At 37.3% G+C, this 27,879-nt stretch overlaps 1 protein-coding gene across 34 annotated transcripts in view; it reads left to right on the forward strand.

Moving 5' to 3' along the window:
- The window catches only part of Nrxn1 (neurexin 1), a 1,084,885-nt gene that overhangs the window by 1,021,236 nt on the left and 35,770 nt on the right, over positions 1-27,879 (forward strand). The window contains exon 1 of one of the 34 annotated variants that reach the window (XM_051156645.1): positions 9,588-9,807. The exons of 32 other annotated variants lie outside the window; for them this stretch is intronic. In XM_051156645.1, coding sequence (XP_051012602.1) covers positions 9,775-9,807 — 33 coding nt within the window. In that variant the 5' untranslated portion in view covers positions 9,588-9,774. Of the gene's footprint in view, positions 1-9,587; positions 9,808-27,879 lie in introns of those variants that run through there. One more of the 34 variants, XM_051156568.1, reaches the window with a different exon arrangement.

Genomic DNA, 27,879 nt, shown 5'->3' on the forward strand with positions numbered 1-27,879 from the left:
TATTCGTCACTAACTCAAGTAGTGATTTTTGAGTGGATGCATGTTTATGGGTATAAATGTGTGACTGAACCAGTTACACTGATGAAGGACCTTGTGTACCAAATAGATGTTTTCATTTTTTAAGAATATTTTTCAAAAACAATCTATCCTGTCGTTAAAGGAGTTATATTTTAGTAATGGAGCCAGGTGGTTGCACAACGAAGGTTGGTGTGACGTTGGGCAAGAAGTGTGTGGAAGAGGGGAACAAACACAGGAGAGTGTGTGTCAGAGTGAGGTACAAAACACACTACCTGAGAATCATCTGGAATATGTGTTAAGTATGCAGTTTTTAATTTTATCCTTAAGGTTGTAATTTCAGGGCAAAGTCATAATGTTATGAAGATCAATGTAAGGTTCCCAAATGAATTTTAAAAAGTACCCTAATTCTATAAAAAAGAAAAAGAAAAACAACAACAAAAAAGAAAATTAGACAAAAAAAAAAAAAAAAAAAAAAAAAAAAGTACCCTAATTCCAAGACATCTTCAGTTTGGAAAACCACTGATTAAAAATACTCACCCACATGAATTTAACATGTCTACCTAACAGAAATTCCTCACGAAACATGGTGTTTATTGAGGTCCACATTTGAAAAGTCCTCTGCTCCTTGATTTTCCTTGTATTAAAGCAGAGCCTTGCTCCTAGCTCAATTTTGACTCAGTTCCTTAACATAACAAATGGTAGGATACTTACTTCTCATTGGTGAAGCTATGCATCACTGTGAGCATGTACTTACCTTCTCACACAGGGTAGCAAAGTGCTCAGAGGTTCTCTGTAGCTCCCCTTATTGCATAGATCTTCCTGTTTACAACATTATTGTGCTGTAAGGTTACAAGTCACACCCACTTCCTACAATGTTTATTAATGTGCCTGAATTAGATTTACAATTTTATTTTATTTTCTTCTTTTTCTCTTTTATCCATTATACCTTTTACCCTATATATCCGATAAGCAACTGCCAACTATATCTTTAGTGATTAATATCCCAGATCTAGCCAATGGTCAGAATATTCTCCACAGTTGAGTGGAGAGTGTGATATGACTTTCTCACGTACTATGGTGCCTCACATTTGACCATGTCCCCTGGAGGGGGAGACCTGGTGGCACTCAGAGGAAGGACAGCAGGTAGCCAAGAAGAGACTTGATACCCTATGAGAATATACAGGGGGAGGTAATCCCCCTCAGGAACAGTCATAGGGGAAGGGAATAATGGGAAAATGGAAGGGAGGGAAGAATGGGAGGATACAAGGGATGGGATAAACACTGATATGTAACAAGAATAAATTAATTTAAAAAATTATAGTAAAAAAAAAAAAAACTAAAAAAAAAAAAAAAATCCTTGGTCAGTGACTTCTGATTGGGAAAAGGTATTGCCCGACTCATTATCTCACTACAGTCTGAAGGGATCAGCTCCTTAATGACTTGTCCTCTGGGTCTTGAGGAAGTTCTGATATGACAACGATGAGCAACCATTCTAGACAGCCATCGTAAGAAAGCCTCTATGAGTTCCCAGGACAGCACAGAATCCCAGCCTGGACAGCCTGTGTCTGGGTTCTATTTGCAGCAGTAATGTCAGAAGCAATGTAGCTAAAGTCATTTGTGTATCACTACAACCCATTTTAAGTGGCACTGCATGCACAAATCCTTCTTCAAAAATACTCTTTTTTTGTGTGTAAATTTTAAAAATTTTTTTTATTATTTAATTAATTTATTCAGATCACATCTCTATTGTTTTCCCCTCAGTTGTATCCACCCATTCCTCCCTCCTTCCTGCATTCATCCTATTCCCCTCCCCTAGATCTGTGGCCAAAGGGGACCTCCTCTCCCACTATATGGTCATAGGCTATCTATCAAGTCTCATCTTGGTAGCCTGTTTATCCTTTCTCTGAGTGTCACCAGGCCTCCCCACCAAGGAGAAGTGGTCAAATATGGGGCACCAGAATTTATGTCGGAGTCTGTCCCCTCTCTCCATATAACTGTGGAGGATGTCCTGTCCATTGGCTAGATATGATTAGGGGTTCAATGTTTACTGCATGTATTGTCCTTGGTTGGTGCAGTGGTTTCAAGCAGACCCCCCTGGGTCAGCTATTAAAAACAAAGAAAACCTGAAATTTGTGGACAAATGCATGGAACTAGAAACAATCATACTGAGTGAATTAACCCAGAACCAGAAACATTCACATGGTATATAGTCACTTATAATTGGACACTAGCCCATAAGGATATACCATGAAAGTTGTCATTTACCAGGAGATTGGGATGGATGTGAGGATATCATATTGAGACTCTAGGTGAGAGAAGTATGGGAGAATGGGAAAATAGAAGGACCCAGACGGTCCTAGAAACCTACAAGAAGAACAGCAAAAATACTCTTAACTAAACCTGACTGTACTCACTGTACTCTGCAAAACCAGGTTTGGGATAATATTTCTCATTGAATGGCTCTATATTATATACATTATTTTTTTCTATTCGACTGTGAAATCACCCAAACATCTGTGTTGTTAGGGAGTTTCCCTAAATATATTTTGTTTTTCATTAATTTGAGCAAACTCAAAAAAAAAATTCTGTCAAAGAGATACAGAGATGGTTTAATGGGTACAGACACTTTCTGCCAACTCTACTAATATGAGGTCATTCACTTAAATCTACATGGTGGAAGATGAGAACTGATACCTGGTTCTTGCAAGTGTCCTCTGACCTCTGAATGTATGCCACGGGACAGACACAAACAGACACACAGACATACAGACAAACAGACACAGACAGACACATACATACACACACACAAAAACATACACAACCACATATGCACCATGTACACATACCATATATGTACCACATACACCACATATATAGCACAATATATATATATATATATATACGCACACATACACATACATTCCATGCCACACATACACACACCACACAAACATATACACTCATACATACACACCAGATCTCTCTCTCTCTCTCACACACACAAACACACAAACTCACATACCCCACATATGCACCACATACACATTCAGTATATGTACCACAATACACATATATATCACACTATATGCACACATACACCACATAACTATACACACATACCACAGGATATATACACATACACACCACATCACAGACACATATACATGTACACACACATACACACACACCACATATACGTTGTATAACACACACACATACACACACACATACACACACACACGTTTACAAAATTAACCAAAAAGAAATCCTATTAATAGAGTTTTTCCTGAAAAATTCTAAGTTTGAAATACATGGTCCTAGCATTCTTGTGCAAAGATGCTGGGTTTCTCTGTGTAACCCTAGCTGTCCTAGAACTCGCCCTGTAGACCAGGCTGGCCTCAAACTCAGAAATCCACTTGCCTTTACCTCCTGAGGGATGGGATTAAAGACAAGCATCACCATCCCTGGCAAGAATCAATTCTTAATAATAGTACAGACTTGAAACTTCCATGGAAGTTTGTAGAAATTCAGTTAAGTTTCTTCACAGTTCTTACAAGACATTGGAAACAACTATTCGAGAGTACTGAAACACATCCTTATTTGAAAGAATTTATATGTGACATAATTTGAAGAATATAGATGTTAGTATAAACCTCAATTCCTGTATATTTCAAAAGAATATAATAGTTCTCAGTGTATAATGCTACTGTAAAGATTATGAGGCTCCTTTTTCTTATTATCTTTTTTATTTTTGTGATTGTAATAGAATTACATTATTTTTTTCTTCATTTTCCTCCCTCCAAATCTCCCCACATATCCCTCCTTGCTCTCTTTCAAAGTAATGGCCTCTTTCTTCATTAATCATTGTTGCATACACATGTGTGTATGTTGTATCTATTATTAAGCATGCGAATACAGTGTATTCAGTATGTATTCATGAGCAAGGCTGATCACGTGTTTTTGCCCATTAATAGCCTATGTGGCTGGGGCATAGCTCAGTCTACAGAAACGCCTGTTGAGAAATCATGAGGATGTGCATCTGTATCTCCAGGAAGCTGTAAACCCCAGGCATGCTCCCACATTCCTGAAGTCCCAGCACTAAAGAGGAAAAGTCAAAATGAGCTCCAGCTTCAGTGACGGAAGCAATCCTTTTCAAAATAGAAGGTGGAAATTGATCAAGGGAGATACAAAGTGTCAAAGTCTGGCCTCATGCATGTATGTACACACTCACTCACACAAGCACACAAACTACATACATATAAAAACACACATAAGTAGATAAAACATATTACCTAGAGAAATAATCAGCATCAAAAGAAAAAGATAAAGTCAGGAATAGAGAGGAAGTAAGCATGAGTTTGTATGATGTACTCACTCAGATGTTAATCTCCATCTTACCTCTACAGCACACATGTGGGTGTTAAGTTAGTAGGTGATAGGTCTTAGTGATCTTCTGTTCCCCAAACAATTGTTGTCATTATCAGGGAGGAAAGAAAGCCAAAACTAATAATAAATGTGAATAAAGACATTCTACTGTGATGTTCCTACCAGTTCTATTTTCCCCTCTCATAAAAATGAAGATTCCAAAATAATTGCCTGTATTTTAAAAAGTAATCCATGCATCCCACTTCTTATTCATGATGACTGTGCTGTGACAATTTACATTTTCAAAAAAAATCATTTGCAACTACACAAATTCTTTTTTTAGATTTATTTATTTATTATGTATACCGCATTCTGCCTGCAGGCTAGAAGAGAGTACCAGATTTCGTTATAGATGATTGTGAGCCAAGTGTGGTTGCTGGGAATTGAACTCATGCCCTTTGGAAGAACAGTCAGTGCTGTTAACCTCTGAGCCATCTCTCCAGCCCAACTACACAAATTCTTATGATGTAGGCACAGTAACTCATGCTGGGGGCACCAGCCCCCAGGGAGAAGAGGCAGAAAGACTTTAAGACTAGTGGCCAGCATGGGCTACAGTGAGTTCCAGGCCCACCTGAGCTACAGATCTTGTTCCTGAGAAGCCAAAAATTAAAAAGAAAAAATATTGAACCATATCAGTTTGCATTTCCTAACCTACAGATATTCATTTGAATATTTTGAGGGCTTTGACACAGTAGCAATAATTTTTGGTGTCTTACTTTTCTTTAAATCAGTGTCATATGGAAGATGTGGATGCAGAGGGTAGAAGAGCCTGTCCAATCGCTTACTTGACATCAGTTTCTCCCTGTCTTGTAAATGCCACTCTAGTTAATAGTTGTTAATTAAAAAATTGGAACTACATTTGTTTATCTGTCAGTGTTAGGACATGTCATAGCATATGTCTGGAGCTCAGACAACAACTTGGAGGAGTCTGTTTTCCAACATGTGGGTCCCAGGAATTGAACTCAAGTCATCAGGCTTGATGGAAAGTGCCTCTGCTCACTGATCCATGTTGCCTCTGTGTGTGTGTGTGTGTGTGTGTGTGTGTGTGTGTGTGTAAACAATCTTGAAACTTGTCAACATTGTGTTTATCCATACTGTGAGATCTTAAAAATTACAATAGCCATGTAATATAAATGAAACTATTCAAACTTTGTATCGAGGTTTGTTATATATAAAAACAGGCTGAATTATTTGAGCTACAAAAGTTGGGGAAGTTAGGAAAAATCTATCAGCTTGATGACAGTTCTGACAAGCAATATTGCCCCAACACAAGAGCATGCTGTGTTAGTCTCAGGTTTTGGGGTTCTCTTTATAACTGTTATCCCTTTAGCTTTTTGCTTACAGAAAGTGGGGGGAGGTGCCAGGAAGAGGGAAGGAGAGACCTAGACTTCACTTCTGTAACTTGCTCCTATGAGCATAGGCTCTAATGTGGCTTGCTTTTGCTCTCATTGACAAGTGGCTCTGTAATGCCTTGCTGCCTGACCAGGACCATTTCAAACTGGACAAAGCATGGGAATTGACATGACATGAGTGGAGCTGAAAACCAGAATGCACCTGACTCTGGGCTTGAGAACTCTGTCTTCTGGACCCTTTTTTATGCATGAAAAGATTCCGTAGGGTGTAAGGACAAGGACTATAGGGTATTTCTGAGAGAAACAAAGGCAACTTACCTCTTCCTCAAGTTATCCTATGGGATGACATGGGACAGGCTTTGATTGCTTCCTTACTTCTGTTCCTGCCTTCAAGGACTGTTCAAGCAGCCTACGAATTTCATTTTGAGGATGAGAAAAGCCCTTGCACCCTTCATATCAACTCTTAAGCATTCCTATACTTGTACCTGGCCACATGATTAAAATGCAAATGTCATGGGGAGGCGTGGAACCAAAGTCACTGGTATTTGTGTTATTAATTTAAATGAGATTAATTTCTCACTTTGCTATTAAAAAAAGAAAATATGAAAAGTAGATCCTTTGCAAGCTGGTGCTAACTTCCTTTAACCACATTTTCCCATTGACTTCTAGGTCACCATACTTTGAATTGTTCCTCTGCTTCTCATCCTTATTCATGGTTTTCATCTTTCTATAAGCTAGTCCAAACCCTCTTCATGTGGATTTCTTTTTGCATCATGATAATATAAATCACAACATACAATTTAAAAATTTTTGTTGTAAATGAAGACAAAATGCTTAGTGTTTAGAACATGTCTTTGGCATCATGGCACTTTTGTTATTTGGATCCAGATCACTCTGCTATGGAAGGTGCCCTGTGCACCTCTAATAACTAGATAACAGTATATAGCCTCCAGTTGTATCAATCAGAAAATGCCTCCTTTCTTCTTGAACATCCATTAAGCTAGGTGGAGGGCAGAGCCACCACCATAAATTTTGGAATAACTGGAGATTAGAAACATATCCCTAGCCAGGTGTGGTGACTCATGCCTTAAATCCTAGCACTTGGGAGGCAGATCGCTGTGAGTTCGAGACCAGAGTGGTCTACAAAGTGAGTTCAAGACAGCCAAGGCTGTCTTGAGAAACCCTGTCTCAAAAAACCAAAAACCAACCAAACTAACAAAACAAAACAAAAAAACAAAAACAAAAACAAAAACAAAAAGCAAAAAACCCCCAAATCCCAAAGAAATCATTAGCCTTTGACTAACTGTAGCCAATGCATTTGATTTTTATTTCATATCTCTTAACGTTATAGGCATCTAGGCGGAAACAAGAAATGGAGATAAATATCTTTAAACGTACATTCTAGGGTGGGTGAAATAAACATATGCCAAGTGAAGAGCACAACAAAACTGATTCTATTTTGTCTTTGCCCACATATCATTGGATTTTCAACATGGAATGTTTCCTTCCCTTTCAAGCAGTAGTAATATCCTGAACTGCAATTCAGTTACCTCTGCTTCCTTGTGCCAGTAGCATCCATCTAGAAACTAAGATGAAAGTGCTAATGGAACAGTCTGGCTAAACTGACAAATTGTTTACTGCCCATCCTTTCACATTTCTACCTGTAAGAATCGGAGATGCATTGAGTTAACTAACCCTTACATTTTACTTCCGTTAGCCCGTGTAAAGTGCTACTCCATCTGATGCAGAGATGAAAGGTTAGAACTGAAGGGGACTATGGACCTCTTCATAGTGTCAGAGCTTTATCTAACAGACCTCTCTCCTTGCTTGCCTACCCCTTTGTAGAAAAAAAAAAAAAAGCCATGTTCCTCTCCCCTCTCTCTCCTTTTCCCTCAATATTTTCTCTCAAAATGTCCATCAGTAAGTTTCTCAAAACTGAAATGAACACAGGTGTCATTATTTTATTTAGTTAATTCCCTTTTAATTACAAAATGAATAATATATACAGTTGATGAAAGTGTGCAAAATATAACATCATTAAACTACACTTTATTTCCCTTTTTTAATTCAGTCGTCTCCTTTCTGAGATAAATCTCTATTATCTGATAGTTTATGTGTTTGTGAAAACATGCTTACATACCGTGAGTGTGTGTGAGTGCGCGTGTGTGTATACACAGACTTGCTAGTTATATTTGTGTCCTGTATTTTAAATAGCAACATATCTTAGCCATATCTTCATCTAAGCATAAATGCATTTGTAATATGATACTTTACAGAGTTGCAGAGTATTTTCTCTGTGAGCCTGTACTGTCACTTATGTGATTACCTCATTATCAGTGACTAATTTAGGTTTCTGGCTTTAGGTAAAACAATGTGATGCTGCAGGGAACAGATGCAATGCTGGAATTTGAATGGTGGCTACTTTGTTTCCATGAGAAGTATTCCAAGTCTTCACCTTTTGTTTTGAGACAATAAAGTCTCATTGTAAAAAGCCATGTTGTTATTACATCCATAAGCAGAATGCATGCATCAAGTACAAGATAACACATGCAGAGGCCCCGAGAGGTGCTTGGTTCATCTCAGAGATGGTGCGCAAGGAAGAAAGAGGGACAGACACTCGTAGACTCTGTCACTAGGTCCCACATTCCAGGAGGGCCCTTTAAAAACATGCCAGTAAACGAGGAAGGAATTTGGCAATCCCATCTCAGTCACAGTTTCTGCTTCTATTTGTCCTTATTCTTAAATCTGCCTTTCCTAAACAGTGTTGCCTGACTCTGAGATGGATTTGAAATGCATGATTGTCATTAAAAGTGGGCAATAACAATTAATTTTAAAAGTGCCTGTGGAATTTTTCTCATATCATTTTATCCCTAAAGATATTTTAATACTTCATTTGAGCTTTTCTTTCTTAAATCTTCACAGTACTGCTGGTTGAAAAACACCATGGTGTCTCCTCTTAGTCCATCATAAGAATGTACATGTGCCATGGGATGTGCTGTATTCTTATTTCGGTATCGTGCCAGATGTGTTAGGGACAGATTTCCATATGGTGTTCCAGGTGTGCAGCCTTTATTTACTGAAGAATTATTTTAAATTTCAGAGGGAAGATTAAAAAAATAATAATACACATTTTCATCCTATTGGTGGTTAACATGTTTATTCTTTAAGATTTGGGAAGCAAGATGTGTGCCTTCTGTTTGTTTTTATTTTTAATGATCAATCAAATGACATACTTATTAGTACTTCATCTTTAAAAGGGAAGAGTTCTAATTGGCAGAAAACGCAATGTATTTCGTGATGTTGGATAACTGCTCTCGCAAAAAAAAAAAAAAAATCACCCCATAAAAACACTCATAATAAACATAACATTGTGTGTGTGGTGCCATTCATTGTATTGGAAATAAAATTATAATCGCATCTCTAAAGTTTGGGGAAAATGCTAGTATAAAGAGCACATAGTAGTCACAATTCAAGGCTTCTAATTTAGTATTAGGCAAAACCATGATAATGATCTGAAAGAAAGGCATGGATCTATCTGGTAGTCATACGGATTGAAAAGAATTACAGAGGGAAAGCCCCTGCGCATGTGAGTACAGGGTTAAAGGCAGCCCTGCACCCCTTGAGTGCCGAAGCAAATTCAACAGCCTGACTTTTGAGCCGGGCGCGGGCTGGGCTGTGTACCAACAGCCTCGTCAACTGCAGACGGAACTGCAGCATCCCTTCCTGCAGTAGCGCGCCAGCCATTGGCTCCTTTGTGACACGTGACTGATAAAGCCTTTTCTGTGTCTTTTCTCGCCCATCTGTGTGCAGGGCACTGATAGGCCAGGCTGATGCGCAGGCAATTTATCATCTTGATCTCCCACTGAGTCAGGGAGCTCTCCTGTCACCAGTATTGATTTCAGAGGATGGACTAAATTTCCTAGGATTTCCATTAAGAATTAAGAAAAAATCTCTAAGCACGCAGGGTAGCCAGACAGACATGGATATGAGATGGCACTGTGAAAACTCGCAGGTAGCTTCTTCTCGCACAGCCGCTAAGCACAGCTTAGTTCTGCAGCATGCAGGGTTTAAGATACCAGAAGCTTAAAATCAAAAAGAATGGAAATACGAACAGACCTATTCGGATGAACTGATTTTAAGATTTATATGGAAATGTTTCTTCTTGGAGATTGCATGTCAAATTTATGCACGCTGTATGTGAACTGCAGAGAAATTTTAAATTTGGAACTGTCCTTAAACCCTGAGCATGGTTGCTTCTAGTTTTGTCTGCTGCTTTTCTGTGAGCGTCAGAGGTTTCTTCCAGCATGCTTGTAGCAAAAACAACCAAAACTTGTGTTGGTGTGTGTGTGTGTGTGTGTGTGTGTGTGTGTGTGCTAACTCGGGTCAAGTAAAAGCATGAATAAACGCTGCTTTCAATACGTACGAGACTGCCTTATTACTGCTAATGATTTGGTCAAAATGTTGCTTAAATATGCTTATATTCTGGCCGTGCATGCTTTTGCGGCACAGGAGATTTTTACTGAGAATTCGCAAGGTGTTGTGTCTGAATTGTACGCATGTTGGGTAACAGAAAATGTATCAGTGATCAGTGATTAAACTTAACTATTATAAATATTTCCTGATGATGGGATTGAGTAACGTTTATATCACTTCTGCTTACTTTTAAAATGTATGTGTTGGATAATGAAAATGTTGATATTTCTGAAATACTAACTTCAGTTATTTGAAAATTAGCAAGATTTAAATCTCTAGAAATGCTTCCTAGATGAAAGAACTAAAAACCGTTTTTAAAATAATTTATTTAGGGATAGGCTTTTAAAGTTTGCTGTTTATGTATACAAGAGATTTTGTATATCTGGGGAGGGGCGGGGTATGTGTATTGTGTGTATGTTGTGTGTGGGGGGTGAATACCCTGAAAAAATTGTTTGATATTCTTCTAACTGGTCCTTATTCTTGTGAGGAGCAAAAAACGCCTTGGCATTCAAGCGTTTTCTAGACCCGTGGGAATCAAAGCTAGCAGAAGCAATGGGATGTCCAGATGGGATTGGCACGCTTGGCAGGGAGCGGAGACAATAGGTGGGGGTGGAGCAGATGGAAGGCAGAAGGGACCACATTAGCATATTAGCAAAGAGGGGGTGGGGTGGGGAGGAAGGCTGCTTCCTAGAGAAAGAAGCCTGGCCTCTCTTTTCACGGGGAACTTCTGATCCTGCCTTCTTTTCACTATGAGGCAGGATATCATTTCTGGGGTGACAGCTATTTTAAATCCAGTAGCCTCTGCTACTTAGATTAGAGAGGAAGACCCATGAATAGGACTTGCTTTATCAGAATATAAATGGTGCTTTGCTTATGTATTGTTTGTGGTCTTGTTTGTCTTTACCATGTTAAGAGAAAATGGGAGTAAAATCAAAATGAAGTTCGCACTATTTTAGTTGGTGGCATCTAAATGAAAATGTGAAAATTACTATTAAGCTTTTTTTTTTTTTTTTTTTTTTACCAGACCTTGGGTAAACATTTAAAGTACTACCAAATTTTTGCTTTTAAGAGTTAGTACTGAAAATATTGACAGCCTATAATAACTAACCATTGCTGCTACTTCTAACTTATACATAGATGTGTGTCTAGAGCAGTGTCTGAATAGTTTATTTAGTTTTTTGTTGCTCTTATCACACAGCCTGAGTGTTTAAATGACCAGTCTAAATCTGAAAGGAAATGAATCTCTTAGCATCCTCCATCTACCTTTCTGCCACTCCTGGTCACACAGTTTACCCAAAAGAGCCATCGGACTGAAGCAGGGTGGAAATCAAACTGTTTCCTAAATCTCTGATTTTAATGATGCTCATAATATTTTCGTGAAACCAGGCCAATTCTTTAGCCCTAAGTACAAATTAATTTGCTCAAAATCATGTATTAAAAATACAAATTAAAATGTTTAATTACTCATCTTTTTGTCCATGGTCCTTCATAGCTGACTGGCTTATTATCACTTAGCTGAAGCATCTTGCAAAGAGAATTCCTGTTTTCCAAGGAAGTTGTACCACATTGCAAGTGCCTTTGCACTTTCCTTCAAACCCTTGGTTTTAGTACAGAATCATCACCTGAGCATCATACTAGACGTCTTTAGCTTTGGTATCTTGAACTCTATTGGAAATGCTATGCTCAGATCACTTAGAGTATTTTTTCAGAAGCTGAAGACAAAAGGCTGATTTCTTATGATGCCTTTATCCCTTTTCTTTTTCATTCTATACTTAGAAATTAATGGTCTTCATTTTGCAAATTCCCTAACATTCCTAGAAAGGAGCAAGAGTCTGCACATAGAAAGTGTTTTGGCAGTCTGACTTCTATTCATTAAACAAAACGATCCAGTGATAAAGTGTGAATTTTCCATTGAGTGTACAATCAAAGTTGTTCAAAAGGTTATAGGTAAAGAGTAAACTTAGAATATCCATGAAATACAAAATATATTTTGTATACTTAGAATATCAAATATTGGAAATGCTAATATATTTACAAATATATATAACAATATATAACAATAAATACCAATATATGCAGACAAGTTTCCCAGACCTTGGGAGGAAGTAGAAGGATTTGGAACTTTGAAGGGAGCCTGCCTAAGTTCCATAGTGAGTTCTTAGTCAGTCAGGGTACAGAATAAATCCCTCTCTTAAACTCAACCAATCAAGTAACTAATCAACCAATGGAAAAAAAAAACCAACAACAACAAAAACACCCACTAAAGTAAAATTTGGTAACTGATTCTGATTGCTTTGTATTTATCTGCCAAGCAAATGTTTTATGAGACATTAATCAGGGAAATGCTTGCACATTACACAAATATTTGGTGCCACAGCACTGCATATTAAAGATATTTGCAGTAGTTGATGCTGATGTGTTACTGTCTGTGTTCATTCCATACGCCCCTCTAATTCATGAAATAGGCTCATTCCCACGGGCACATTTACAAACAAGTGCAATCAATTAATCTTGTGACAGTTGTTGAATCTGTGGGAAAAGCCTTTATAACATGTACTTTATAGTTTTCAAGTAGGAAACAGAACCATATAGCCAAGGACGGTAGCCCTTTGGCTATGCATATTGTTTAAAAAGTTTTGAGAAACAGGTGTATGTTCCACTATTTAGCACATGACTCATTTGAAAGAAAACTTTGTATTTTACATTTATTTATTTTAGATTAAATGCACAAATCTTTTGCCAGTATGTACACATGTACACCACATGTCTGCCTGGTGTCTATGGTAAGAACTGGACCCCTGGAACTGAGTTACAGGTGACTGTGAGCCAGCATGAAGGTGCTGTTCACTGAACCCTAGTCCTCTCCAAGAGCAATGAGTATTCTAAACTGCTGAACCCTTTCTGCAACCCAGAACAATATTCTGTGTATAAAGTAGGGTTCTAGTCTACAGCCATATCACCGGGAAAACACCCAAACTCATCCAAATCCATGTTCTTAATTTTGGTGTTATGTGCATTAGCATAATCCATAGGTGAACAGTGTGTTGCATACTTAACTATAATCAGACTTCATGACATATATTCATTATCTAGTCTTTTCTTTCACCTCTCACCTTCCCTTGCTTCTATCATTTCTCTTCTGTGGCTTTACCTAGGATTCATGGGATCAAATGTCTTTGATCACAATGATGGTATGTTACTTATCCCAGAACTCAAAGTTATCAATTCCAGATAACACAGTTGGCATTAATTTTGCAAAGTTCCATGATACTATAATCTTGTATAATTAACCTTTGAATTTCTTTGATCTCTACTGAGGTTGTCATTATTTACCCTAAACCAGTGGTTCTCAACTTTCCTACCACTGTGACCCTTTAATTTAGTTCCTCAATTTGTGGTGATCATCAACCATAAAATTATTTCATTATGATTTCATGACTCTAGTTTTATTACTATTATGAATCTTAATGTAAAAATCTGATATGCAAGGTGTGGTGTGTGTGTATGTGTGTGTGTGTGTGTGTGTGTGTGTGTGTGTAAGGTCCATTTGACCCCTGAAGGGGTTGTATCCCACAGGTTGAAAGCTGCTGCCTTAAGTGATTTCACTTATTTTTATGCTGCTATTTGATCTCCTGAAAATTTTCTTCTTCCCTAGTCACTCTGACATGCAGGGTGGAGCTAAGCATAATACTCTGTAGCAGTCAAATAATTTGCATTATTTAAGTGATTGGAGAGCATCACAAGCAGTTACAGAGCCATGGATATTTCTAGAGCCTTTTAGCAGATTCCATGCAAAATGACTCCAAGAATAAGGCCCACTGCGCACAAACAAGACTTGATGGAATTGTTTCTATCTTTGTGTTACACATAATGTGATTATCACCATACATTTCTATGTATTCAACTTTTTGGTTGCACTTGGAGTCTCAAAATTCAATGATTCTTTTCATTCCAATGTCATTTTTGATCTTCAGAGGAAGCATATTATTTTATTAATACAAAAAAATCTCAAGTATTTTTTACTATTTCTCTAAAACCATAACATGTTCCCTTTTTAAATAACTATCCCATTACTTCAAATATGATAAAAAGTGTAGCAGTTGTGGAAGTATTTAAAAATGTTTTAGCAAGGGAATAGAGTTCGGCTTCCCAAAGAAATTGGTCCTAAAGTCTGATTCCCACATCTTTATTATTGTTGCTTTTTAAAAGACATTATGTTGGCTTAAAGCAAATTATTTCAAGTTTTTGAGTGTTGAATATATTGATACAAATTTACATCACAGGTTGGACAGTAAATCTGTGGATTAGGTGGAATTTGGGGAGGACCTTTGGTTAGCTTCTTCACAGTCTTTCATCCTGAAAATTCTTCTAGAGTGTAGCCAAGCTACAAAAATATCAAGGCTCCGGAAACAGATTAGCGGTACAGCATTTGCCTATCATATGTGAAGGCTCAGTTTGATCTCTAACATTGGGTGGGGGAAAAGGCAAACAGCCTTGTAGGCAATCATTGGAAGAATTATAAAAAGCATATAGTACATATAAATATAGATTACATATATGTAATCATATATATGATAAAGTGTATGTTCTGTTAAAGCAAAGTTACTTTTATTACTCAGTAAAACTGCTTATTTATTGTTAGGTTGAAATTTTGCTACAATTTCAGTTTTCTTAATTCATACTTTGTAGTTGCGTAGTAATTACTTCAAAATTCAACCCTTATTTTCCATGAATAATCAAGCTATAAATACAAATATATGTGCTTTTTACACTTACCCTCTATTGTGTTGTTTCTACTTATATGCACAACTTCTTCCAGTAGCATAACATTTGAGTGGGTTGCCTTCAATTAAGTTTGTGGTGATGACACAGTATCTTTAGAGTCCAATGTAGTGTTATGAAATGTATGTCTAAATAAAGCACTGCTCAATGTGTAGCCAACAAATAATAGGTCCAAAGATATATGTACTAAATTAGAAGTTGGTTGTGGAATAATTATTGCTGGTTTTTTAGAAATCATCTTGATATTATGATGAAATTATCAACATTAATGTATCAGCAATCATCACAGTATTTTATTCATCTGTTAGTTATGATCTGTAAACATACCTACTAGTTTTCTGATCTTAAAAACAAACAAACAAGACAAAACCTGCTGGGTGTGGACAGAACTTGCTGTCTTGCAAGTTCACTTGACCAATCAGGACAAATAGCCACAACATCAAGAGAGTGCTAGAGGTTGAACTGCCATAGTGTGGAGTATCTATGAATGCACACATAGTTGTCTGTCAGTGCCTTTGCTTACAGAAAGATTTCAGTGCAGACTAAAGAGAAACTATGTGATGCCATTCTATTATATATGTTTAAACACACCCAGTTATATGGTCATGCCATGAAAAACAATGCAGGGTCAGATAAAATCAAGTGACTATACATCACTTAGTATCATCCCAGCCTCTAAGGTGGTGTGACGACTTAAGAAGAAATAATTAGAGAGATGTGTTTCTCAATGGTAGAACACTTTTCTAGAACAGACAAGGCCCTGGGATCATTGCTCAGAAGCAGCATCACCAGAAAAAGCATTAGAAGGAGGATGAGGAATTATCACTTAAAAGAATCATTTTTTTTAAGTAGCTAGATTAAGTATGATAGTAAATATCTTCGGCAAGATGATAAATTAAGTATGCTTGTGAAGTTGTCCACTGCAATTTCAGTGTGGCTGACTGTGTTTTAGTCTCAATTTCTTAATTTCCTTCAGAGAATGGGATAATGACTGTAAGGATGGGCAGAATGCAGGGCTCTGGGCTCGAGGGAAACAATTTTGAAAAGTAAAGACAGCAACACAAACAGCCTTCTCCTGCTACGGAATTGCTATCTGTAGTATTATTTCTTGAAAGAGCATTTCTTTTTAAAATACAGAAACTAGCTGTGGGAGAGAACGTGTGTGATTCATTTCAACTACATTTTGCTGTGAAATATTAAACCCAACAGTTCTTGGTTGTTTCACAAAATCCTGAACTAGAGGTGGAATAAACTTGAGGCGTTGTTTGAAGACATGACTTCCTCATTTACACATGGTCAGCATGGTGATAATCACAGTCTGTGTTGGTACCTTCCTGTTGCTGATATAAGAATGACCAAATGCAACTGCAGGGAGTAGGGCTTATTTGGCCTATGCAATCATAGTCCATCACTGAGGGAAGCCACGGCAGGTGCTCAGCTAGGGCAGGAATCTGGAAGCAGAGCTAAAGCAGAGGTCTGGAAGAATGCTGTTTACTGGCTTGCTCCCCTGGCTTCCACTGCCTCCTTCTCAATACAATCCAGGACCTCCTGCCCATGGTGGCACAGGCCATAATGGATTGCCTCCCTCCCGTAGGACCAGTTTGAAGGCATTTTCTCAATCGAGGAGCCCTGTCACAGGTAACTCTAGCTTGTATCAAGTTTAAATAAAACAAAACAAACACACACACAAAACACACACACACACCCACACACACACAAAACTAGGTAGCTCACAGTAGATGGTGTCTTTATTTTAAAAAGAGGTCCCTACTCCACAGTACAGTAATAAAATAAATATTGACATCATTTTACCTCCATCTCCCTAGCAAGTCCCCAGACATTGTATTAGGTCTTTGTAACTTGTAGGAAGGGATATAAATGAAGATTTGAAGGTCTAGTGTGACAAAACTAAGAAAACTAGGCACTTGATTGACATAGAACTCTAAAATGCAAATATGTTTTGAAAATAGGCCATTCAAACAAGAATAATATGGTTTATGCCTATAAATATAAAAGAGATGGGTTCATATTTTAATGGCTACAGATGTTCAATTTCCTTGCCCTTGTGAATTTATCTGAGCCTTAAAAAATACCACATGCAAAATACCATAACAGATGGGCATTGTGGCATATGCCTTAATCCCCGCACTCAGGAGGCAGATGGATCTGTAAGTCTAAGGCCAGCCTGGGCTACATAGAGAATGTCAGCCAACAACTAGGGCTACACAGTGAGACACGGTCTCTAAATAGTAAGTAAATAAAATAATAAAAACATCATAGTTCACCAATGCAAGCAACATCTAGAAGTTATTTAGAAGATCAATATGTTCCCTTTACCCCTTTACGTATGGTAACTGGACTAACTTTATATTATAAAAAGTATTATAGACTCATTAAATACCACCCTCCCTTCATTCTTTTTTTCACAACCATTAACATCTAATATAACCACCTCACACTTGCTAGTACTAACCCTCCGCGCGCGCGCGCGCGCACACACACACACACACACACACACAATTCTACATCAAGTATAAAAGACCACATATATCTATTTTTGGTGCTTGATTTGTTCCCTTATCAAATGAAACATAAACAGCTCTAATACTTCATGATTCTAGAGTGTGGATAAAAATGTGAATATTTTCTTAAGAAATATTCTTTTAATAAAGTGGTCTTGAAAGCATGGGTTGCTTTTGATGTTTTTAAATCACCTCATCTAAATTTGCATCTCACATTTTCTTACTGAATTTTTGTTTTGGTTTTGTGTGGATAGTTCATTCAGTCACGGCCTTAATTAGAGGCAAAATTGGTCCTTCCATTTCACAATGAAGATGGCACAGGTTCATTAGCATTCTGCTTGTGAGCCTGCTGGACTTCAGAGAAGTGGGGGAATGGAATCCTAGAAACTCACAATAAGCAAAGCAACAGATAAAACGCCATCTTCCCTTCTCTCAAATGAGAAAGAAACAATGCAGTATGTGTTCATAAAGGCAAGCCACTTTTTATAAAAACAAATGATTATATTTCTGTACTGACTATGTTCTTTGTCTCCCATAACTCCCACTTTGCTCCAAGGTCATGAAATTATTTCAAATCTATTTTTTTTTCAGACAGTGGAAGCCAAAATAGCTAAATTATTCATTACAAGTGAAAATATTTATTCCCGTGTATCAAGAGCTCTGTTTTATTTTCTGCTGTTCCTATTAAGAACCCTGTAGTGTGAATTCAGAAGCTGTGCCTGTTCTTTGTAGATGTTGGCCTTGTATCAATAAATGTTTTACAAAGTGCCATAAGCTCTAGACTAACAGCCTTCATTCCCAAAGCAACTACATATTGTCCTCTGAACAGTAAGGCGCATTGTGGCTTCTAATGGAAGAGGGAGGAAAGTGGTGATGGGAAAGTAGATAGCTTTGTTTGGGGAGTGGTTTCACTGCTGAAAGAGATTTATAGGCGATAGTTTTAAAAATGCCAAATGAGTTACTCAGAGAACAAGACTTTGTAAGCATTTTTCTATAAGCACTTATGCAAGAGAGTGGGTCTATACTAAGAACAAAGGGTTAGGTGTGTAGGAAAAAATATTTTTATGGATGTTCCCAATTTGTACTTAAGAACCCAAACAGTTTGCAAATACCCATGGCTACTAGACTTCCTTAGCTGGGAAGGAGATTGTGGTATTTTGTTTTGTTTTGTTTTGTTTTTTTGATACATGGATATAAATTTGAGACTTTCACATTAATAATTTAAAGATATCTTAAGATATAGAAGATATAGTCATTATATATTTCAGTTTTTTAAATTTATTGTCAGAATCTAAATTGAAACTATTTACTCCCTACTGTGATTCAATAGATAATCCCACAAAGTAGCAATTTGAAATACAAATTTATATGTACAGTAGCATTTAGATTTTAAGATAATCTTATAATGATAGACTTGACTCCCAGAGCAGTTAACTTGAAACATTTCAATTTAAAATATTTCTCAAGCCTTATACAGTATAGGAAGCACTGTAGCGCCTCACTGAGGAGAATAGCACATTAAGAAATGTTGACACCAAATACTTCTTGGCCAGCTCTTTTTATTGTGGCCACATGAATACTGTCACTAAATCCATTTCAATGTCTTTGAATCGTGTCACCAGTTTACTACCCTTTTCTAACCACTTATTATATATTTTATGCTCTGTCAAGAGTAATTCCCTCCATCATTTTCAATTTGTTGTAACTGATGGAATTAGCTCTGGAAAAAGTATGGTGCATTCATTTTAAGATGTGCCATTCTTAAGCTACAGCAAAGTGAATGATATACAGCCTCTGTTCTGCTTTGGTGACTGCTGTATGCAAAAGGAGCCATTGTGATCAGGAGACCCTTCTCTTTTACAACGTGGTGTTTGACTGGGGTAAAGTCTTTGTGAAATCTGAATGACACACTAAAGTTAGCTAGTTCTAGAGGTAGCTTGACCTGAAATGCTTTTTTTATACATATTATAATGCTCATTTTCTTTTAAGCTCCTTTCTAGAAATTGAAGTAAAAATGTATTCCACATTTCATTGGGCAAAAGATTAACTCTACATTTCTAATTCTGAAGGAGTTCTATTATCAACTTGTAAAAATGCACCAAGACACGCTGCCACTATCCAAACACAGGTGAAGAGACACTTCCTTCTGCAATTAACATTTATCATTTCTGTTTGCTTGGTCTTGCTTTTCCTAGAAGTCAATCTGCTTTTTCATGTACCATCCCTGTCATTAAAGAATCAAATTATGAACAAAGCACCAGTGATAATGTTAATAAGACACCAACTCTTATTTTCAGATCTCGTGGAGGTCTGAAGAATCCACTGAATTCTGCAACATTGATAGAAAACCTATTGATAGCATCATAATTATTAGCTGAGTAGGATCCTAAGAAATGTTAAGATTGCAAAGTTAAATTACATGATATAAGACATGTCATTGAGAGGAAGCTACAGTGCCAGATATGAATAATGGAAACTTAATTATTGAGGATTCCCTATAAGTTCCTTTTACCTCCCCCCCCCCCCATTTTATTTCATTTCCTTTTTGGTTCAATTTTCTCTTTAAATCAAATGTACAGTTTTGTTGGTTTTTTTTTTTTTTTCATGATTTTTGTCATGATTTTCTGCCTTGATCTTAGGTATTCATGGATACATAGAGAAACACAGTTTTAAAATGGTATCATTAGCAATAATATGTTTTGTGACAATATTTCTACCTCAAATCAGGTTAAAATACTCAAAATTGTTATTAGTTCAGGTAGCAATGGGTTTAGAGTCAATAGATTTCACTTTATTTAGCATTAGCCTCAATATATCATTTCATGTTTGATTGTCAGCAAGTCATTTCATGGTAAAGATTATTTTTTGTGACATAATTACAGATTCACAGAAAGTTGTAAAGGAAAACATAAGATGATTATTGGACACACTGTTTCCATTTGTGGGACATTGTTTAATTTGGTGGAATATGTCCAAAGATGAAGAAAGACTCTAATCTTTGCCCTGTCCTAAGTTCTGAAGTTTCAGACCTCTGCTGGCACCAGAAGAGCCAACCCTGAATGGGACAGTTTAGTTGTTGGAGCCAACAGGGCCTCTTTTGTACATTAACATTTTGCACATCACAGTTTGCTATTAAAGCAGAATATTACTATTGGTATGTATTAAAACACATTTTCTGATTCTGAGAAAATTAATTTGTTTCTCTGTGTGTAGTGTGTGTGTGTGTGTGTGTGTGTGTGTGTGTGTGTGTGTGTGTTATAACATGTAGAACTTCATAGAACAGATATCATAGTCAGCATGCTCAAGACTTCCTTACCTTCCCTCCTTTACTGCATTTTTAGAATCCCAGTCCAATGGGCATAACTGACAGAGCTTTGCCTGAATCTCAGTGTCATATTATAGACCAGGTTGTACCACAGTGATCTACATTCTTAGAGCATAGATGTCAAGCAAGTTGAAAGATGAGAAACTTATAGCAAAAAATATTGTATTTCATTTCAACTGTGCTTAGATTGTGAGTCATTGCTATTCTGGATTTAAAGGAATGCTGATGTGCTTCTATTGCTGGATGTAAATGAGCTAAAAAAATTAGCTGTTATGGCAGTGTAGCTTAGCGCTTCAGATGAACCTGTACATACAGAACTGTCCAGGCTGCCTCACAAAAGTGCCACCGAGATGCTGCGAGGGACAGTCCTTTCTTCATACCCCTCTACAAACCAGTTTTGTTGCCAAGTTTTAAATTAATCTTTTCTTCCTCCAAAATGAATTGTCCGCTCTTCTCCATGCACACAGAAGCACACCAGATATTTTAAGAATTGTTTTTGCCTTCTATATTTTCTAAAGCTCATTTTACTTTAGTTATCCCTCATAAAGCCATTTTGCTTAGACTTGGAGAAGGTATTGAAAACTTGCAGGTCATGACATATAATTCGACTCTGACCTGTTTGTATCCATTTTGAAAGTACTTTGTCACTATCCACCTCTGATAACAGAAAGAAAAAAATGTATTTGGAAGGCATACAGGACTGAAGATTTTTCTATAATATCAGGATGGGAGGAAACAAAGATGTAAAAGACACATTGCCACTTTGCCCCACTTCCATGGAAAGCTCAAAAACTATTTTTTTTAAAAGCAAATTATTTATTTTTAAAATAAATGAAAGCTTCATGCAAATTCCTCTTAGATCTGAAAAAATGCTGATTTTTCCGTTTTTCTGGGCTCTTTTTCTTTTTAGAGCCACTTGGCAGTTTGCATAGCTAATTACTGTATTCTCATGTGTTTAATTCCAGCACTGCTGTAGGCTGTTTTAGGATATAGGCCGGGTAAGAAGAATGCAACTGAAGGTTTAAAATACATCATCACGGTGTTACAGCAAGTAGTGGGGAAGAGATAAAGTGTGTGTGTGTGTGTGTGTGTGTGTGTGTGTGTGTGTGTGTGTGCCTGTAATTGTGCATGTGTATATGTATATGTGTGTGTATTGAAGGATGAGTCAAACTAAAGCAGCAAAGTAAAATTTCAATGACTTTCAAGTTTTGGTAGCTGGTCATGCTTGCAGGGACTGTTTGTGAGGCAGTAAGGAGGAGAGGGCATGGTTTTCTGACATCTTTTTTTTTCTAAAGCAAAACACACGTACTTTATTCTTTGTACTCATTCTTTATATGCCATCTAAAAGAAAGTATTTATATCTGGAGAAAAATGGCTATAAAAGCAATTATCACAAAAACACATAAAATGTAGTTACATCAGAATTATTGATTACTTGTGCTTGTCTAAACACTATCTAAGGCTTTATTCCACAGTTCATTGTAAACTCACAACGGCAGTATTTCATGGCATGATTTTAGTTTAACAGGGTCCAAGGTCCAAGGGGTTACAGCAGGATTACTGTTTACACCTCTTTCCATTAAGACTGCATCTAATTAATTTGTTATGTATGCCACTTTAGATGATACTGAACTATTCACAGGAATAGTTTTTGCTAAGGAAATTGAATAATATATACCTGTAGAAGTTTAGCTTTTTTCTTTCTAGTAAAAACTTTTAAAAATATATTGATTAAAATTTGTATATTGCTAATTTAAGGTGAGAAAGCTTTATAACTTACAGAGAATCTATAATAGTCACTGCATCTACCAAATATGGCAGTAGAGCTATATTTTCATTGCTTATTGTAAAAGAATCATGAGGGTGGTGATCAGATTTTAGCAGTCAATGATAGTGACACACTTAAGAACAACAAAGGTAAGGATGGGTCACGTGAGAACACTCACTGACTTCTGCTGACCTTTCATTGTTGGTGATAATGACATGCTGAGGCATTGGTTCAGGGAATATAATCATGTGCTTTCACTCTGTGCCTTAAAAGGGCACTCCCTTTTCCGAGGCATGGGGGGATTGGGAGAAGAGGGTGGGAGGGTGGGACTGAAAGGATGTGAGAGAGAGGGCTACAATCGGGATATAAGTTGAATAAATACATTTTTAAAAGATCCTCTACAATTCTTGAATTTATCACATTTCTTGATTTGTAGTTCAGTTTTGTTGATGTTAATGTGAAGTTCACTAAATAAACTACAATTACTTCCTATCAGAAATTTGCAACAATGGTGACAATGTTATAATAGAGTTTATATATCTCCAAATCTGTCGAGCTGGGAGAAGAGACCATTTAAATCAGACAATAAATGACTAGGGTTCTACATTTCAGTAAATGTAGAAAGTGGTGATAGGAAGGTAGGTAGATAGATAATGGTGTTTTGTGGATTCTGGTTGCTATAGGGAACAGAAAGTTGTTTCTCGACCTTTTAAAAACACCACAAACGACAAACATTGTGTTTTTGTGATTTGAACCTCAACATCTGAACTCAGCTGAGTGCTTGAAGCTAAGACAGAACTCATACACATTCTTGCAAACCATTGCCATAGCAACATACTTAAAATTTCCAAGGTCTGTCTCCCCCAAGTTTGCACTTGAAGTTAGCTTATTATGAAACAACAACAATACACACACACACACACACACACACACACACACACACACACACAAGGACTTCCAACTCAAAATGATTCAGAATGGTAGAATAGTTAGGAGTGTTTTGAAATAAAATGTAGTTTAGCAGTTGAAAAACAAAATAGGGGAGAGCAGGAAGGGGCGCGCGGGTGAAGGGGAGGGGCGCGAGGAGAAAGTGGGGGATGCTGGGAGTAGGGCGGGAAGATGGCTTAAAAAAAGAAAAAAGAAAAACAAAAGCAAAATAGGGTATCCAGAATAAAAATATATTTGAATCCTTCATGCAATATTTGCCTTCTTTTCTTTCATTTACAATGCTCTCTTTAAGGCAAATGTACAGTCTGTGGTCCTAGGTGGTGGGGTTTTATCTGATTTAATGAGGAATGCATTGCCTTCTAGCATGCTGGAACTAGGTCATAAACAATAATTAGGATGATAACCCAGGCTTATTAAGTAGAAACTGTATTATGCATGTCATCTCTCCTGGCTTCTGAAGTCTTGGGTCTATACTCCAGAGATTGGTACTGAGTTCCTCCTATTTTTTCTGGAGGAAATTCATGCAAAAACCATGCATGTTTTAATAATGTCCTGTATAGGGCCCAGATTTAAATGTGAACATACCTGACTTAAATGACCATGCACTGGAGGTCTAGGGAGCACCAAATATGGTCCTGTAACCAGTAGCCAGATTTCTCAGTTTGCTGAGCAAATAGCTTGTCTTAGGAAGCCAGAAAGCACTCATTCCTGTCCTCAGGGTACATGATTGATCACCAAGACTGACTATAAAACAAATCAGCATCAGATCCTGTCTATAAGTGTGTCAGTGAGCCATCTAGGCTTTCTGGTAACAAGGTATCAATGAAGGTATGACAACTGATTTGCCATTTGGCATTTCCCTGTTAGCAAACTCAATGGAACTCAGAAGTGATAGGCATATACTTAACTTACCCTTTGAAAATAACCATTAAGACAGGGGACTAGACAGATTCAAGGGTGTAGAGTGTTTTCTGCTCAATTCCAAGCACCTAAGTTGGGTTACTCCCAACTGCCTGTGACTCCAACTACAGAGGACCCAATGCCCTCTTCTGGCCTATACTGCCCCTTCCAATGTATACATATACATACACATAAAACACATACAACATATGGTCATCAAACAACAACCTTTTAAAGTTTTGACATAGAGGGAATAAAATTTTAATAAGATTTCCCGGACTCAGCGAAATAAGAACAGGCTATTTGGGAATCAGCACAATTCAAATATTTCTGGAAGAACCATGCACTATCTTCACAGAGAATGTTTTAGTTGAAGAAAATGAACATGTCTTATATGTTGGAAGCCATGACCTAAAATCGAGTGGTTAGAGGCAGTCCATCTTTTTCCAGGATTATTTTATGTCCTAGCTCAAAGTAAATCTGAAGAGCAAATTGGAAAAGGAAAGGGCATACAATGCCTTAGCAGAGGTGAAAGCTATTAGCAGTTTGAGTTGGTCTGAGTAAGTCATGTGTTTGAACACTTAGTACCCACAGAAAAAGCTGGGTATGACCATCCTCAGACCTGTAGCCCTTTGTGTTATGATAGGACACAGACAAGAGGATTAGTGTGCCGTGTTGGCTACTAGAAAACCTCCAGATTCAATAAGAGACCTTAAATAAAGGAAAGATATGAGCAGTAATAGAATAAGGCACCCAGTGTCATCCTCTGGCCTCTACATGAACACCACATGCACACACAAATGCATACACACATGCACAATTCACACATACACTGGGACAGAAACAATGATCCTCTCTGGACTCTGAGACACTGATATGTTGCTGGCACTGAGGATAATACCAAATCAACAGGGAAAACTGCCTTCTGAACTTCCTGTGGATGATTTTGTAATTTCTCCTAGGAACATTTTTATATAGAATATGTTCATTCCTTGTCCTTCATCAGTAAGCATCCCAAAAATTAGGATAAAGGGAAATGGGAGACAGTTTTGGCAGAGTAGTGCAGGGATGAAAGGCCAAATCTAAGTAGCAGAAATAAATAAAGCACTCCGTACTTGTAGCAATTGTTCTGTGACAGATGCTGTCCAGTGAAGCATGTGCACACAGGTTGGTTCTCCCATAAAGCTCCAAGTCCTCAACAGAAGGCAATTAGGAACATCCTCCTGAACTCTCTCATACATCTCTAGGTGGTCATTAATGAGCCTTGCACCAACTGCTAAGTGCTCTCAAAACTTAATAGTCATGCCTCATGGTGAGTGCTGTTCTCCAGCATTTCCTGAAGGCCTTGAAAACATTCACTAACACAGGGGAATGTTTTTATAAAGCATATCATGTAAGTATTGGAGAAAGTAGTAAACTATTCCTCTTGTTATTTTCATTGTCCCATATCCAAAATGAAACTTAGAATGACAGGAGTAAGTTACAAACTGGATGGAAAGCCAGCAGGTCAGGGCATGCAGCCAAGTCCCACACTGAACACAGCAGTTGCTAGCACTGGCCACCAGATTCATGCTTCTGTGAACCAAGATTTCTCTCACTTTAACTAGATGAAGAGTACTACAGATAGCTCAGAGCCTCCAGATATGATGATTTCTTGGTTCAGTGAGCAGCTGAGGAGAACAGAAGACACTCTCTTGTGTTTTCAGTATGTTCAAGTTTTCATGGCATTTCATATCATCCTATCACTGCTCTCATAACAGTTATAGGTAGTTTTATGTTTATAGAGTGTTTAAATAAAAAACCTTGAAGTCATCTTTTACAAAGGGAATATTTGTGCGTAAATATTTAGGGACCTGTGCTAGGAATTATTGTTTCTCACTATGTTGCCAAAAAGACAAAGGAAAATATGTTCCAGTTTGAGACCCAGCTGCATGTATGCAATAAATGTTCAGTAGCATCTTCATGAACCAGGTTCCATGCTAGTCTGTAGTGCTGTCTAGCCTTAGGTCATTTCATGCGTATATTACTTCTGCATAATCAGTGAAAATAATTTCACTCTTACACAGGAAGAAGCCTGAACAACTTAGGAAGGTTGCCCAAGGCCACAGAATGGAAAACTGGTAATGCTGGAACTTGAGCCTAGTCATGTTAGTTCAGATGCAAATATAGATAGACCTTCTCTGTTCATGGCAGAAAGAACAAGCTTCTCACAGAGGACCAGTACATGGCACCTTCTCGATTGGACTTTAAGAATTTAGTCACAAAAACTGATTTTTGTTTTGTTTTGTTTTTTATGAATCACTGGGACAACCTGTCTATCTTAAAAATCATCTTTGAGAACAAATAAAGCCAGATATTCCTCCATCTCCACATCCTACCTATACATTTGGGGCAAATTATCCTGATGTATTGACCAGAACTTAGTAATTTAACCAGGGAACTGCACATTGCAAAATTCTTTCCTTCTACCCAAAAAGGGTTTTTAGCAGGACAAGTAGATTGTCTCTTCTGTCACAAACCCATTACCATAGAAACATTTCCAAACAGCAAAGGACTCTGGAATCTTGCAGTATTGACAACTGTAAGAGAATATCTACATCTACCTGCAGCTTTATTGATGAGCCCTAGATACTGTGGTGTATTGGCAGGAGTCAAACAGAATTTGTTTGTTGCCTTTTATTTTTTGCAATGTGAGGTGTTATTGGGACAACACAAGTTAAATGCAAAGGAAAAAGGTGAAATGAAATGTGATCAAGGAAATCAAATATCATTGTATTACATAAATATAATAAATGTATTACAAAAATAAAACACATATTATATAAATATTTTAAATATAATCCTATTAACTATAAAATGAAAGGACCTCAGTTGCTTAAAAATGATGATGGGGACTGGAGAACCAGCCCAGCATTGGAGAGTGCCGACTGCTCTTCTAGGGTAACTGGGTTCAGTTGCCAGCCCCCATAAGGCAGCTCATAACTCCTTGCTAACTCCAGATCCAGAGGATCTGATGCCCTCTTCTATTTCACCAGTATTGTATTCACATGGTTCACAGACATGTGTAGGTAAATCGCCTGTTCATAAAATAAAAACCAAGGGAAATATTTTAAATGATGATGCGAAGCCATCATTTTCTAAAGACACTAGCCTGGTCATGTTTCTTCCTTTTCTAAGTGACAGTTTATCATAGATCATAGAACAGTTTTGCTCCCATCAACTAGCACACTTGAAAATATTTGTTTAAAAATTATATCTCAGATCATATAGTGCTTTAGATAATAGACTTAATTTCTCTAGGAAATCACTTGTGTCTTTGTATAAGCTGAAACCAAATTTGATTCACCGGTCAGATATTTGTATCCC

This window comes from Acomys russatus, chromosome 1 (genome assembly GCF_903995435.1).
Source record: "Acomys russatus chromosome 1, mAcoRus1.1, whole genome shotgun sequence".
NCBI lineage: Eukaryota > Metazoa > Chordata > Mammalia > Rodentia > Muridae > Acomys > Acomys russatus.